This window comes from Penicillium solitum, assembly GCF_028829755.1.
Source record: "Penicillium solitum strain IBT 25940 chromosome Unknown utg000005l_segment0_segment0, whole genome shotgun sequence".
Lineage (NCBI taxonomy): Eukaryota > Fungi > Ascomycota > Eurotiomycetes > Eurotiales > Aspergillaceae > Penicillium > Penicillium solitum.
The window spans coordinates 2784665-2799298 of record NW_027072125.1 but is presented as its reverse complement, the minus strand read 5'-3'; the positions used below and the strand labels follow the sequence as shown (position 1 = coordinate 2799298).

At 48.8% G+C, this 14634-nt stretch overlaps 5 protein-coding genes across 5 annotated transcripts; 2 read left to right on the top strand and 3 right to left on the bottom strand.

Moving 5' to 3' along the window:
• Nucleotides 1–786: 786 nt before the first annotated feature.
• Nucleotides 787–2016, top strand: N7455_008654 (DUF3431 domain-containing protein; the record flags this gene model as incomplete). Its single annotated transcript, XM_040957872.2, has 1 exon — nt 787–2016. The coding sequence occupies one exon, from the start codon at nt 787–789 to the stop codon at nt 2014–2016; it is 1230 nt and encodes a 409-aa protein (XP_040811706.2).
• A 935-nt stretch (nt 2017–2951) lies between these two features.
• N7455_008653 (uncharacterized protein) lies at nt 2952–5010 on the top strand (the record flags this gene model as incomplete). The annotated part of the gene is made up of 2 exons (XM_040957939.2): nt 2952–4438; nt 4494–5010. 2 exons carry the CDS (start codon nt 2952–2954, stop codon nt 5008–5010), a joined length of 2004 nt encoding a protein of 667 aa, XP_040811701.1.
• Nucleotides 5011–6366: 1356 nt separating this feature from the next.
• N7455_008652 (Tim17/Tim22/Tim23/Pmp24 family protein) lies at nt 6367–7397 on the bottom strand (the record flags this gene model as incomplete). Its single annotated transcript, XM_040957957.1, has 6 exons — nt 6367–6424; nt 6520–6743; nt 6839–7049; nt 7115–7141; nt 7211–7326; nt 7383–7397. 6 exons carry the CDS (start codon nt 7395–7397, stop codon nt 6367–6369), a joined length of 651 nt encoding a protein of 216 aa, XP_040811661.1.
• Nucleotides 7398–7835: 438 nt separating this feature from the next.
• On the bottom strand, nt 7836–8907 carry N7455_008651 (rRNA-binding ribosome biosynthesis protein RPF2; the record flags this gene model as incomplete). Its single annotated transcript, XM_040957912.2, has 2 exons — nt 7836–8838; nt 8894–8907. 2 exons carry the CDS (start codon nt 8905–8907, stop codon nt 7836–7838), a joined length of 1017 nt encoding a protein of 338 aa, XP_040811645.2.
• Nucleotides 8908–9846: 939 nt separating this feature from the next.
• Nucleotides 9847–13578, bottom strand: N7455_008650 (uncharacterized protein; the record flags this gene model as incomplete). Its single annotated transcript, XM_065605932.1, has 2 exons — nt 9847–12473; nt 12666–13578. 2 exons carry the CDS (start codon nt 13576–13578, stop codon nt 9847–9849), a joined length of 3540 nt encoding a protein of 1179 aa, XP_065460881.1.
• Between the last annotated feature and the right edge of the window lie 1056 nt (nt 13579–14634).

Below are 14634 nucleotides of genomic sequence, written 5' to 3'. Positions count from 1 at the left end.
TACCCTTTCGGTCCCCCAGTTGTTTACACCAGCGTTTCTGCATGGCGTTGTTTGCGAGCAAAAGATCATACCCCGATTTCTTTTCACGATTTTTATACCACGGTTGAATCTCATGGTATTTGCTCTCGATGATTACCTTCAAATGGAAATGTGTACACGCAATCGGTGTAAATTTGCAGTAGGAGTACGTGAGTACGGTATAACGTAAGAGAAGTACAACCTTGGAATAGATCTAAGTGTGGCCCATGGCATGGCTGAGACAAGGCCGCGTGGCTGAATTCTTGGAGGGATCGACATGCATCTTCCCGTATTGGTTAGATGATTTTATACAAATATTATTTTGATGATATTGTATTACTTCATTTAAAACTGATATTTATTATATTAATAGCTCAATTGTGTCTTATATATTCTATATAAAAGCCCATTCTACAGCCCAAAGATATAAAATCGCATTGAAAGAAGCTTCGTCATGACGGCACAGCCTTGGCTCCACTTGCATCTGATTTGTCCCGTAGCCTTTCCCCGGGGGGGTTAGACCAGGGTCCCTTCAATCTAGATCGGCTTTCTCTTCCTTCACCCCCTTACACTCTCGGGGCGATGATATCCTCAAATATGTAAGGCATTGTGTCCCCTCCCTCAATTCCAAGCTTTCTGCATGTACCTAGCTCCCGCAGTACTCTCAACCCCATGCACGCGACACAGTGGCATACAGTGACATTGCAGCTAACCACCATCTCGTGCGACAGATAATAATCCCGTATACGATTGTCCAACCCTCCGTCCATGCTTCTCCCACGACGACCGGTCATCTTCCTCGGCGTCTGTTTCTTCCTCGTTTTGCTCCTCACAGCCCGGAGCCTCTCACGACCATGGCGTGACGTACCCCAAGTCATCGGCCTGGGTGACCTGGTCTCCTCGTCATCCAACACAACAGGAACAGGAGCCTGGAACACGACCCGCGCACACACAAACCACCTCTATGCCCCACCACCGGACTTCATCCCCGGCACCCCCAAGCCCCCGGGCTACAAATACACTAAGGTGATGGTCGTGACCCGAACCAAGGAGGAAGATACCAACTGGATCGCCGAGGAATTGCCAGATTGGGACCATGCCATCTACGTTGCAGATGACCCCACAGCGCCGCTCCACCCGCCCAAGAACAAGGGCCACGAGGTTATGATCTACCTGACCTACATCGTGGACCACTACGACCAGCTCCCCGACGTGGCGGTGTTCATGCACTCGCATCAATTCGCCTGGCACAATGATAACCTCTTTGCAGGAGACGCGGCCCAACTTCTCCGCCGCCTCAATCTGAACCGTGTCATCCGCGAAGGCTACATGAATACTCGCTGCGGGTTCGGCCCGGGCTGTCCAGCCTGGATGCACCCCGGTGCGCTGGAAGAAGACGAGTCGAAACAGGAGGAGATCATGCTGGCCCGCGCGTGGGGGGAGCTATTCCCCGACCAGGAGATCCCGTCTGTGCTCGCGCAGCCGTGCTGTGCGCAATTCGCCCTGTCTCGTGATCGCATCCGCTCCATTCCGCGGGCCCGGTTTGTTTTCTACCGCGATTGGCTACTGTCGACGGATCTCAGTGATTATATCACTGGTCGCATCTGGGAGTATCTGTGGCAGTTTATCTTCACCGGGGAGTCTGTTCTCTGCGTTGATGAGAGCCTATGTCTGTGTGACGGGTACGGGTTCTGCTTTGGCGGAAGCGAGGAATGGAATAATTATCAAGAGGCTGAAACGAAGAAGAACGAGATCCAGCGGGAATTGGATAATTGGATGTGGTTGTCCGACATGGGATTCGACCCCCCTCTTGAAACAGATGGGGTACCTGAACCAGAGGACCCTGAGGGTGAGAAAGGCAATGCCCTTGTCAGCCAACTTCAGGAGAAGCAGCAGGAGATCGTTGACACTTTGCTTGCTGCTATTGAGCGTGGCAAGAATCCCCAGTACCGTGCCCAGGAGGCTGGTCGTCCTTGGAAGGAGGGTGATGGATTCTAAGCTGTCTTGACTGGATCAAGTCCTGCTTTCTTCGAATCCCTTTCATTTTATCCTGCCACTGCAAAAATTGATGTGGGCCAATGATCTATATGCCATCTATTTACCATTGGAGCTCCTTTACCATTTCCTCCTGACATAGGAGGCCTGCTTTTGAGCACATGTTTTATCATCTGTCAACACTGTCACACTTTTAATTGAGACGATCATGTATTTTTGCCATGCAATTGCACCATTTTTGATGTTTGTCCTCTTTGATGACTGATTTCTTGATATGGATGTACTTATAGAAGGTTTTTGCGTTTGCGACTCGGGCTTCTTATAACAGGGAAAAATACACATTGGTAGAAATGGATAGAAATGATCATTAATCACTTCAATTTGTGCACATGAGATTCAGTAATCAAACCCAAGTCAGACATGTAATGTACATTATCCATGAATGCTACCTAGGTATACTCCAGTGACAGTCCCTGATCACGTGACACCCTCGAAGTTTTCAGTTTGCACTGTCTGTTGTTCCTTCAAACTGCACAAACATCCAACCGTCGCGTCTTATCAGCCAACTCGATCTAAAGCTGTCGAAGCTTTTTTTAAATTATTTTGCTTTAGCCTCGGTTTTGCTGTGACGCCCTTCTCACCCTCTTGGGTGTTGCGCGCTGGGACAACTGTGTTCTGACCAAGCAATATTGCCAATGGTGAAGCTATTCATTAGGTTCTGTACATCAACTGGATAAGAGCTTCGAGCTTCAACTTGGAAGAAGTACTCTTCCGGAGATAAATCCGAGAGCTCGAACGCGGTCTGGGTACTCTCTCTAATTTGCGCTCGTCACGGAAAATTCCCCATCGCTATTTTTTCCCTCAATCCTCACAACTTTGCCGACACTATCAGCTTATCGAACCGGGTGTCTTGAATCATCTAGCTCCCAATCAACACCATGAGCTCTTCCACCAACCAACATCTCCCCACAACCTCCTCCGACCTACCCTCCCAGCAGACCGCGACTGCCCCTCACCTTGACCCGAACGCGCAACTGGCCAACAACGGCTATGCACCCAACGACAACCAGCTCGCGGGATTAGTCGAGGCAGCTACAGCCGCCGCAGACCAAGATGTTTCGCAATGGGCCGCCGCTGCTGCAGTCGCAGCAGCAGCCGGTGCAGCAGGCCACCACCACCAGCTGGATTCCTACACAGACATAGATCTCTCCGAGAACGGGTTCGGCGACGCGAACTTCGGAAATGGCATGGGCAGCGGAAGACACATGAGAGTTCCCAGTCACACTGACCATTCCCAATCCTCGGGCGGCCTCACACGAACCGCGACAAAAAAGCGCAAGCGAAATGATGATAATCTCGACCCCGCCTTGGCTGGCGCGGGTCTCTCGGCCGCGCAGCATCAGTCGCATTCCGCACAGCAAACCCCCCATGGCTATACCGGAGAAGGTATCGACATTCGCCCCGAGCAGCAGCAGTCCTTGTCGGATGCTCGTGCCGTGGGTATTCATTCTGCGGCGGCGCTGTTCCGTCAACCCTCCGGCAATAAGAAGTACACACGACCTCCCATTTCAAAGATGTTTTCCTCCCTCGAGATCTCACCGGAGAACTTTTTGCATCTCCAGGCTGCTGCTAAAAATTACATGCTGAACGACGAACACCCCGAAAGACGCGATTGTGTTGGTCAGCGTGGAAAGGGAGATACGGAAATGGTCAAGCTTCGCCTTTGGAACTGTGTTCGGCAGTTCCTCGAAGCCGAGGGAAATGGTGAACGCTTTTTCGGAGAGAACGTCGTTAATGAGGGCATGGGCCCGAGAGCCTACATCTGGCCGCGTGACCAACACAAGATCATCTCACTGGTCATTCCTTTGCTTAGACGGATGGTCACCAACGAAAGACAACGCCAATACGCAATCGAGACCCGCAAAGGAGGTGGTGCTGAAGAACGCCGCCGCCGTAAAACGGAGGATTTCTCCAATTTGAATAGCCCGCGTTTCTCTCCCGAGCAACATCTCCAAATGCAAAACCAGACATCCCATCGCGATGATCTGTCGCAGTCAATGCCCCCTCCTCCACCACCGATGCAACAATCAGCAATGGATCCGTCCCAGCCTGTGGATCTCGGTCTGACCGACCTCTTGCTAGACGGATACACAGTCGACTGGGAAGAAATCGGCCGATGCTATGATACCTACAACGAGAACTTCGAGTTGGATAATCTATGGTCTCTCTCCGGTCTCCAGCAACCCGATTGGCGTGGGATCGTCGCCGCAGTGGACAGCCACTACCAAGTCATCCACAACGGAAACTACGACTGCGTTTCGGGTTGTGAAGACCAAAACATCAACCGCATCATCCACGCGGACACCACCTCAGGTCTTCAATGGCGCATCGGCGGAGGTCGCAACCTCCCAGCCCGAGACGAATTGTAAGCTATCTATCCTTTCCAAACGTTTGAAGAACACCAACTAACAACCCCATAGCGCAAGCAGCATCACCCGCGACGTGTCTCGTATTATCCGCGAGAACATCGCCTCCCGACGCGGCCAACCTGCCCAAGCACCCGACCCTCACTTCCACCAACCCTTCACCCCTATCTCGGAATCAACTCCAGCAACCAACACAACCACCCCATGTCACAGCCAAGGCCAAACCTCCCTTCGCGTCAATATTCTGCAGAATGGAAAACGTATTCTCCCCAGATTCGACCTGCCGGCAGGCCAGTGTCCCAATATCGAGACCGTCAAGCAAGCAATTCTCCGTCGGTACTCGGGCCAAATCCCCGGTTTGCCGGTATTCCAGGGCGCCAACGCTGCTACGCATGAAGCTCGTGAGTCTGCTGTTGTGGATGGGTGGAAGGTTAAGGTCTGGTTACCGGATGGACTACTACCTGTGCAGAACCAGAAGGATTGGACCATTGCGGTGCTTTCGAGTGATGCTGTTGATTGGATGGATGGGGAGTTGAGAGTTCTTGTTGAGGTTGATGGAGATGGGCAGTAGAGTTCTGCCGTTGTGATTGTTGACTTTTTTTTCTTCTTCTCTATATCCCTGTTGTTTTTTTATTGGATAGGTTGTTTCGTTATACCCTCAATTTCAAAAAGTGATTCCAATTTATCTACAATTAAACATGTACAATGAATGTACAATGTAAATGTAAATCCTCGGTCAACATAACCTTCACTGACGTTCCAAGGTTGCACTAAGAATCATAAAATGTGGGTCCAGAAACTAATGTGGATTACACTAGTCCCAATTAGGATGCATCTGTTCCTATAAATTTAACCGTCAGATGGAGATTCCAAAACCTCGGCCCAGGTAGCCTAGCGGGAACCGCCTAAGGCTTGTGCTGTGATTAACCGTTTCGGCGGGCAAATCCAGTGCAGGTACCGGATGCCTCGGGTTCAACCCTCGCCTTTGAACTTGATCCACTTAAAGGGGAGAAAGACCGCGAAGGAGCTTTGATCACGGCTCCTTCAAAGCCGGACTGCGTGTAAGTCATTGGCCGATGTGACCGCCCCTCCTACCCCGTCGGCAGCTGTGCCTCCAGGTTGTAGAGGTGCCCCTCTGGGGCCTATTTTTTGGTTTCTTTTGATGTTTATTTTGGTCTATCTTCATGAGGCTCTGGCGGTTAGGTCACATGCACCATCCATATCAACACCTTCTCTGTTGTTTATCTTTAGACCAGTTATTCTTTTCATGTCTTTCTTCTTGTGTTTGCTTTAAGTTGTGATTCATACCTTTTCTTGCTTCTATCCCATGATGCCCTTCACCTCCTAACCTTCTGCTGCCTCCTCCCCTTAACTGAACCATCAACTCTGTAGCGCTCACCATGGTAATCAAAGTAGGATACCGCATTCTATGTAAACATCACCTTACCCATAAAGCCCAAAAGAGCCGAGAGCCTACCTCATGGAAGATACCCAGTGGATATATATATTCCAACTTTCCCAATGATGAACTCGAATATTCAAAATACGTTTACCTTTCAAGTCACATACAACAGAGAGCTAACTGCCCGTTAAGAGTAAAATTCGTGCTCCAAGGAAAGGGTAAAACTGCTAGATATTATATACTCATCCATTCAACGAAGTTCAAGGCATGTTCGAGTTGACAAGTCTATCATATCGCCAATTACGAAAGTCCCCATAAAGTGAAGTCTTCAAGAATTTATATTGTAATCAAAAATATGCAAGAAGAAATCCTATGCCTTGTAATATAGGGTAAAAAGGTAATGATGAGCAGGGCCCGGAATGATGCACATCTCGAATGCGCCGTACAAAAACACCATCAAAATAACAACCCGCTCTATACGCCGTAACGCACACAAAAGCTAAGAGAACCGGATCCACTAGGAGCTCATTTGTTGTGTACAAGTAGAGTGCGGAGGGAATCCCAATGGTCTGAGTCGCCATAACTGTGGTTGAGATGAATGTCAGCACTGGAAGGGAACTCCAAATTTCCGAATCATGGGAAGTATGGCAAATAGTGGGAGGTGGAAGCAAAACATACATATACACCATGCTACTCCGCAGACTCGACGCCAGCGTCTCCGGGTGCCAGCGGAAAATGTACATGACCATCGCCCAGGTCATACCGGCGAAAACGGGGTAAGCATTATTCGTGATCTTCGTGCGGGAATCGGATGTGATGAGGGAGGAGAGAGGGTGCATGTTGGGTTGGACGGCGAGCTTGGCAAGAGCAAGCATCACACGCGCAAAGACATAAATAACGATCTAGATTCGAGTTAGCTCTGCAGAAAAGGGGGAGTGTACTCGGGGGTCGAAGTTTGAATTCTTTCCGCAATCAGGGAGAATTGCAAAACACATACCTGCTGGCTAATACTGCCCGGCTGTCGTCCGAAAACTGCATACCCGCCCAGCAGGCCTGCAAAGAAACTATCATATCGTCCCTCTTTCCCGGCGCCACCTGGTATATTCCGGAGAACGATCATGGAGGCTTTGTAGATGATGGCGAAGGTAGAGAGGTTCCGCGCGTGCTGGCGGGTTGCTTTCAAAACAAGCTTGGTCTTTTCGCGGATTCTAGATAACGAGGCGATCAGTTTCGGTCTGCGGAGAGGTAAGGTCGCGCGTGTGGGGTGACATACGTTCCAGATCTGAACAGAAATATCATTCTAGAAACAGTCGGTATCGGTCAGCTATGTCTTGTAGTGGGGTTTCCGGCTGTCCGAGGTCCAACATACACCAGCGCATGCGGAAAGCGGACTTTCGATCCATAGACGATTCCATTGCGTGCACCCTTCACTAATGACAGTAGCGGCGCGAGTTCGGGTTTGAGGACGAGCGCGTCGAGTTGGGACTGCGGGGAGAAGGGTCAATACTGTCGTGTATGGTTGGAGGCACGGCGGAACTCACGAGTAGTGTATCCATGGCGTCTCTGGGCCTCGGTAAGAGGTCGGTCTCGTTTCGGGGTGGTTATAGGGGCGATGGACGACGAAAAGAGACCAGGAGACGGTCACGGATCATGAGGAGGAAATAGAGTAAAAAATAATAGTTTCCTGGGGCGGGAGATACTGGGGGAGAGGGGACGGCACTTTAATCGGTTCCCGCATCAAGAAGGGCCTCGGCATGTGAGAATACAGCCGACGTCATGGTCACGTGGCTGTATATAAGACCTTGGCTACGAGCATACGGGCGAATCTTGTTCAGTCTAGTGTAAAATAATGGATGGAGGAAATGTCTCTATTAGATGTAGAGGTTTTTAAAATAACTTTTCATATGCCGTAAGACTGTTCATACAGGCGCAGAAAACGAAATCCCGTCCGGCCCAAACTCCTTAGCAAAAGAAATCATGCAAATCGATCGATCTTAGTTTTTCCGTGCCTTCTTGTGGCTCTCCTCCACCTCCTCATCAGAAGAGACCTCATCCACCTCCATCATCTCCGCGGATGGCTCGTCCTCCTCGTCGGAAGATTCCATACCCGCGCGACGCTTGAGACCCTTCATCTTACGGGTCTGCAGGTCAGACAGATCCTGCTTGCCGAGGTGAACACGACCAATCTTATCACCCATAGAGTCCATAATGACGTTCTTCTTGGTGCGGGCTTCCTCGTTGGGACGCTTGCCCTGCTTCATGGACTCCTTCTGCACCTCAGGAGCAGCCTGGCGTGTGCGACCGACCTTGAAGTCGAACTTGGGACCAACCTCCTGCAACTCCACACGGGGAAGCTTGTGACCGCTGCGCTTGGTGATGACTCTGTACCAGCGCATGTGGATTACCGGTGAGAGGCTATCCTGGGGCTCCTCAGCACCAACCATCATCACGTACTGCAGACCCTCAACATCGACCTGGGTCGTCTCTTCACCCTTGAACATGTCAAGAAGAGTGCTCTTGAGGATGGTGTGCGCAGTAGATGTAGGGTCATCCCAGGGGGAACCAGTGAACAGCATCATAGGGCGCAGGCCAAGACCGACGTCCATGACAAGTTCGTTGATGGGCGGGATGGTCTCGCCATCTCTCGGGGGAAGCAGCATTAGCTCGACGAGATCGAGCAACTCTGAGTTGTAAATCCGAGCCAATGAAACGCAGTTGGGTCGCTTCTTGTTGTGGCTTCCGAATGCTACGAGTCCACACTCGTTCTTGTTCGCCAGGAATTCCAGGCTCTCCGAGTTCTCATATGGGTGCAAGTTCTCGTTCTTCTTGTGGAAAAGAATGTTGTGAGGCTTCGTCAAAGCGTGGAAGGTCTTCAACACGGTGTCCAGCGTTTGGGGGCATTTTGCGCCGTGGAAAATCAGGGTCTTCTTGGGGGGTTCGACGAGTTGCGGCTCCCGCGCTTTCAGGATACGCGCAGTGCGCGGGTTCTTGGCTTTTCTGTAGGGCAGACTATTAGCCTGAGATGAAATCTCGATAAATTGCCATCACTTACACTTCTCTCAACATTTTGTTGTGAATGATCGGCAGAATGGCTTGGGGTAAAAATATCGAATGAACGGAAAAGTTTTGGGTTGCTGATGGCTTGGCACCCTTATCGATAAGCAAGGTACGGATGTAGTCACGTGCATTAAATATCAAATCTCGTCTGATTGGCCACTTCATACTACGTACATCCACCTGCATTCTACCACACAACGTATACATACCTGTCTCATAGTCAGTTGTCTGAAGACATTTCTTCAGAGGCCAACCAAGCGCCTAGGGTATCTATGTCGAAAAAATTCATTTCTCTCTTCTGAAAATGTATTCTTAACGTATATCAGCTTGCATCCGACCTAGTATCCTTTAGGCATAGTTCACTACCTTGTTTCCGACAGAGCAAAATAATGAAATTGGTTCTGGAGGTTTTGGATGTTTTATTTCGAATCTTTCTAACTTAAGCAAGAGAAAATGAAATGACAAAATGATATGAGATGGTTTCGGTGCAAAGTCCCACATGCGAGGCACCACATTGGTGGCCAAGTGAGAGTCAAAAGCGGCCAAAAAAAGCACGGATGTCTTATTTAGTGGGAACAAGGAACTGAGGATCGCACTCTATACCGGTGTTCTGGGAAATTACTCGTGGGGGTTTGCTCGATCAAGTTTTGAGCATTGCGGACCTCCTCACTGTCAGGTCGCATTGCTTTCTCCTGCCAGTGCCTTTGTGAAGAGTTTCAAGACCTCTGCATGTTAGCGGAGACTCTTATAGTCACATCCAACCCAGAGAATTGTGGGCAATGTGCTTGTATATTCAGGTCCAAGGGCTTTCTTTTCGCCAATCAGAGCATCTCTGAATAACTATAAGCTCTCGGTAAATTGGTCCAGCTTGCAATAGACGAAACCCATGTTAAAAGGTGTGTGTGTTGTGTGTGGGGGGTCTTCGTGTTGAGCTCCAAGCGCTTCCTCTTAAGCAATTAAGGCCTTTTTGCGGAGCTCTAAGGAATCTGGATATTGGCTCAGATATTCACAGATACCACAGATGACGTCAATTGTGTGCAAAGTGTCTTCATGTTCCGGCCCAAGCGTTTTCTCACGACCGGTGAGGGATGTATGAAAGAAATCTAAGCTCTCGGTATATTGGCCCAGCTTGTAATAGACCCAACCGATATTGTAAAGGTTAAATAGAGTATCTTCGTGCTCCGGTCCAAGTGTTTTCTCACGGCCGGCGAGGGCTGTATAAAAGAACTCTAAGCTCTCGGTATATTGGCCCAGATTGTAATAGACCCAACCGATATTGTAAAGGGTAAACAGAGTATCTTCGTGTTCCGGCCTAAGTGTTTTCTCCCGAGCAACCAAGGCCTTTTTAAGGAGCTCTAAGGAATATGAATATTGGTTCAAATCTTCATAGACATTACAGCTGATGTCAATTGTGAGCAAAGTGTCTTCATGTTCCGTCCCAAGTGTTTTCTCTCGGCCGGCGAGAGCTTTGCGAAGGAACTCCAAGGAGGTTCTGTATTGACCGAGCTCGGAGTATATTTTGCCAATCGAGTGTAAAATAAGGAACTTCACTCGGCCTTCCTTTGCTTCGACCTTCCTCAAAACAACCAAGTAAAATCCAATGGCTTGTTCGTATTTATGAATTGTTTCGTAGAAGTTACCCACAAGTAGGAGCACGTAAACGGGCATACTTGAGGCGTGCTGCAGAATCATTTGGAAGAGAATTTGCATCGGATCAGTAAGTCGTTTGACTTTCTGAAGATGCATAATCATTCGGAATAATAGATCGACTTTGAACTGCAAAGGCAGTGGTTCGTTTCGTTGAACTATTTGCATGATTTGTTGGAGATTCACTGATGGGTCTGTACTTTGAACAGCGCAAGTATCTGGAGCATCGACTGGAGGTGACACATGTATGTATCCCAAGTAGTGGAGGAAAATGCCCAGCTGCTGAGTTCGTGAATCTTCGAGTCCGTATTCTCGTGCTCGTTTCTCATGGGCGACTTTCAGACTGGCAGAAGCGCTGCCTAAAATTTCAGTTTTCTTGTCGCCCAACCAGGATGCAAATTTGTTGAATTCCTCCACTTGGGAATAAAAAGAATCATCCTCGATAAGACTCATGAAAAGAAACTCCATCCAAGCTATCCATCGATTTGACTTGAAAAAGTTCCGAATGTTGTTCAGGGAAGAATCTGTCGGCAAACCCGACTGATACATATGGGTATGCATATATGTGGCCGAGTAACGCAGAAAGGGATGACGTCGTTCAAGCTCAGGTGGATTGTCCCAGTCATGCAAAGGGGACCCGTCGACACATCTTTCAAGGTACTCCATGCAAGCTGATGCAAACCAACGGTGCGCATCCTCTGAAGGTACCCGAAACTCCATAATTTTGCGACCTTTTCCATGGCGTGGCCATTGTTCTTTCGGTCTCACCAAAAAGTCCTTGACGGAAAGGTGTACCAACTGCAAGCAACCGTTCACGATATTGATAAGATCACCGCAGAGATCTGAAATCCTCCTACCCAGTTGCGGGATGAGACAGTCTTGAATGGATCGCCTTTCATCTGTGGAAGTTGACAAGGCGTCGACAGCCAGTAAATGCTGAACTTCAGCTATACTCAATGGTCTCTGCGAGACTACGATGAACGCAAACAACTTACGAGCAAGGTTCAACTCGTCTTCTTCGAGATTCTTGGCAAGTCCCAGAAGCAATTTTTCGTAAATGGTTTCAAGGTCGCGAGGCAATTTGTTCAATCTTTTTAAACCATGAGCCAATGGAAGCGACTTTTCCAGGTGCCCAAACATGAGTTTGACCCATAGGAAATTCCCATCCGACTGGTTTTGAATGGATGTGAGAACTCTGTCGCGCAATGCTGGCGTGTTAAGGATCGCAGACCGGTTGATTTCCGTTTCAATGACTCGATCAACATCGTCTTTCGTCAAGCCAGGGTGTATCTCAATTTTATGGTGGATGGAATCGGTTTTGTGGAATGAATGCTGCCTACCAAGCAAAATGAGGCGGAAGTTGGAGCGTGTGTCAAGGAAACCAAGGAGTCTTTGAAGCAATTCGGGGATTGGATCCATACTTTCATCGACTCCGTCAATAATGCAGTACACCGGTTCCGAGGCAAATGTGGCTATCTCGCTGAGCCCCATCCACAAGTCTGAGGTTGTAGGTTGACCTCTCAGCATCCAGGTAGACAGAAGAGAGGTATTAGGTTCCTGGGGGACAACTTTCACCAATTGCCATAGAAGCGAACGGATTAGGCCACTTGACCTTTGCTGACTAGTATGCATGCTGGAGAATGAAAAGAATAACGTAGGCACTTTGTCATTCCACATTCGATCCACAATGGCAGATGCTAGAATGCTTTTTCCACTACCAGGAGGGCCATATATGCAAAGAATTCTGTCTGGAGCTGATAAGAGAGGCGCCTTCCTCCAACCGAGAAACATCGGGTTTGACCAGATCCAGTTACAGGTCCCTGTGAGTCTCTTTCGGACTTGATTCTGTTGGGTCTCTCGAACGTTCGGTGGGTTTAACCATGCTTCGAACTTGATTTGTAGATCTTGCTCTTGTTTTTGTCGGTTTTCTGGGTATAGTTATTAGCACTGGGACTCTGAAATGGAAAATATGAGCTTGAATGTGTACCCTTTATAGACTTTTCTAGTAGTTGAGTATTGGCCGTGGTGTGTTCATCAATATCATTTAGCTTTCTGGAAACTGTTTATCGGTATTAACAATATCCCTGGAGTATATGGTACTTGACAATGTGAACGCTTACCGGTATCCAACACACGAGCAGCTATAGGAGGCAGGACGTCCATATCGGATGGCCCAATCAGGGAAAGAAGTTCTTTTGCATATGCCGAGGATACGGCAATTGCGCGATTTTGCCACTGGTCGTTTTTGTGGGAATCCGAGTAGTCGCTGATTCCTCGGATAACAAGGCACGGGAAATTGTTCATCAGGCCGGCCGCTTCCATTTCAAAGCACAATATCGAGTTCTCGTAACGCTGGTCGATCCTTTCCCTTTCGGTCCCGTCCTTTACTACCACGTTTCCAGACGCAATGATACCATAGTGTACACATGGCTTGGATGGGAATTTGCGAGGTTTTCGTGGAACCAGGGCTTGGGTGTTGCAGGAATCGCATGTTTCAGCTTCGGGGACGTGACCCTGGTCTGCTTGATACAAGCGATCAAGAGCCTCGCTTGCTTCGGGGTATGCGTACTCTTCGCCTAACTCATCGATGAAGCCTAGCATGTTGTTTATCGGGTTCTTGGGTCTTCGGTGATATGTCTTTAGAAGGTTGACCGCAGACAGAACCTTACTAGGTGGCGCAGAGAACCAGTCTTTCCTTTGGATATGACCATTCCCCTTGAGCTTACCGTAGTCATACTGTACGACTCCGGTATAGGTCCCACTGGGATAGCTCACCACAACATCGCCCAAACGGATGTCCTTCCCCTTCCCTGGGACGCCTCCTCCAACCCCCACAAGAAGGGCGAACCTGATGCTCTTGAAAGTGCGACGCATATTCTCTGCCACGATAGCAGCCGGACCAGTCCCCATTTGCCCTCCAGATAAGCAAGCCATCGCAACGTTGTGATCGCCAATTCTTCCCAAATGATATACGTTGGTGTCTTCTCGGGGTGTTGACTGGGGCCTCCCATGCTCCTCATCCAGCATAGCCATGGCTACCATGAACTGCTCATCCAAGGTGGATATCCATCCGATGGTATATTGATCGTTTGAATAAGGCGAGGGTTTTATTTTGGATATTATAATTTTAACCAAACTGAATAACAAGAATAGAGGGTAAAGATGGTTGAAAGGAGCGCAAGGAGCCCTCGCTTGTCTTGCAGGAAAAGAAGTTCCAGGGGAGAAAAGGAAATCACATCAGGCTGAGGCAATATTAATCTATAAACAAAAAGTCTTAGATGAGATACATATTTGGGCACCAAGTGGATGCAAAGCGCGATGCAAGCGCTCTTAAAATGGGAAGGCTGCAGCGCGTAATGGCCCCCTCTCATAGGACCGAACTTGATCCTGAAACTATCAGATAGGAGTGCCCATCTAGTATCACTAGCCAATGGCCATCAATTAATTCTCTAACTAATCAACCGATGGAGAAGTAGAGAAGTATACAGGGCTATGTCTGGATCTACGATTCTAAGGACAAGACTTCCAAGGCCGTTTTTCAGACCCTTTTATATTTGACACCACTTTCTAGATTACCCTCGAAAATATATGTTAATAAAATATCTCGGGCGAGGTTTGACCCTGCCATATAAACACATGGTCTATTTTGGGAGGGAAAGGCCACGTTAGCTTTTCAGGGCTGCGCAGCGCGTTTGGGTAAAAAGGATAGACGGGGGAGTTTGGGTAAGGTGACCATATGCCTGAAGGGCAGCAAGAACTTTCTCATCGAATCAGGCAAAAAAGCAGCAGCGATAATGCGCTCGTTCCCAAGTACTAACTCACTGGCGTGTGGCTTATGTGCGGCCAGTAGTAGTCGGGTGACTGTCGCCCGGGTGAGGGCCTTTAAAGAATATAGGGGACCCGAGACACGCTATAAAAGTACCTAGTAATGCGACTGGATTGGTTTCCCAAGAATTTATCATGTAATCAAAAACAGGCAGAGGGGGCCGAGGGGGCCAAGGGGTTGAGGGGGCGATGCGGGGAGCACTAGTGTTGCCAATGTGGAGAGTTTCATTCTCTTATGGCTGGCTACACACTCTTCTTGTTTTC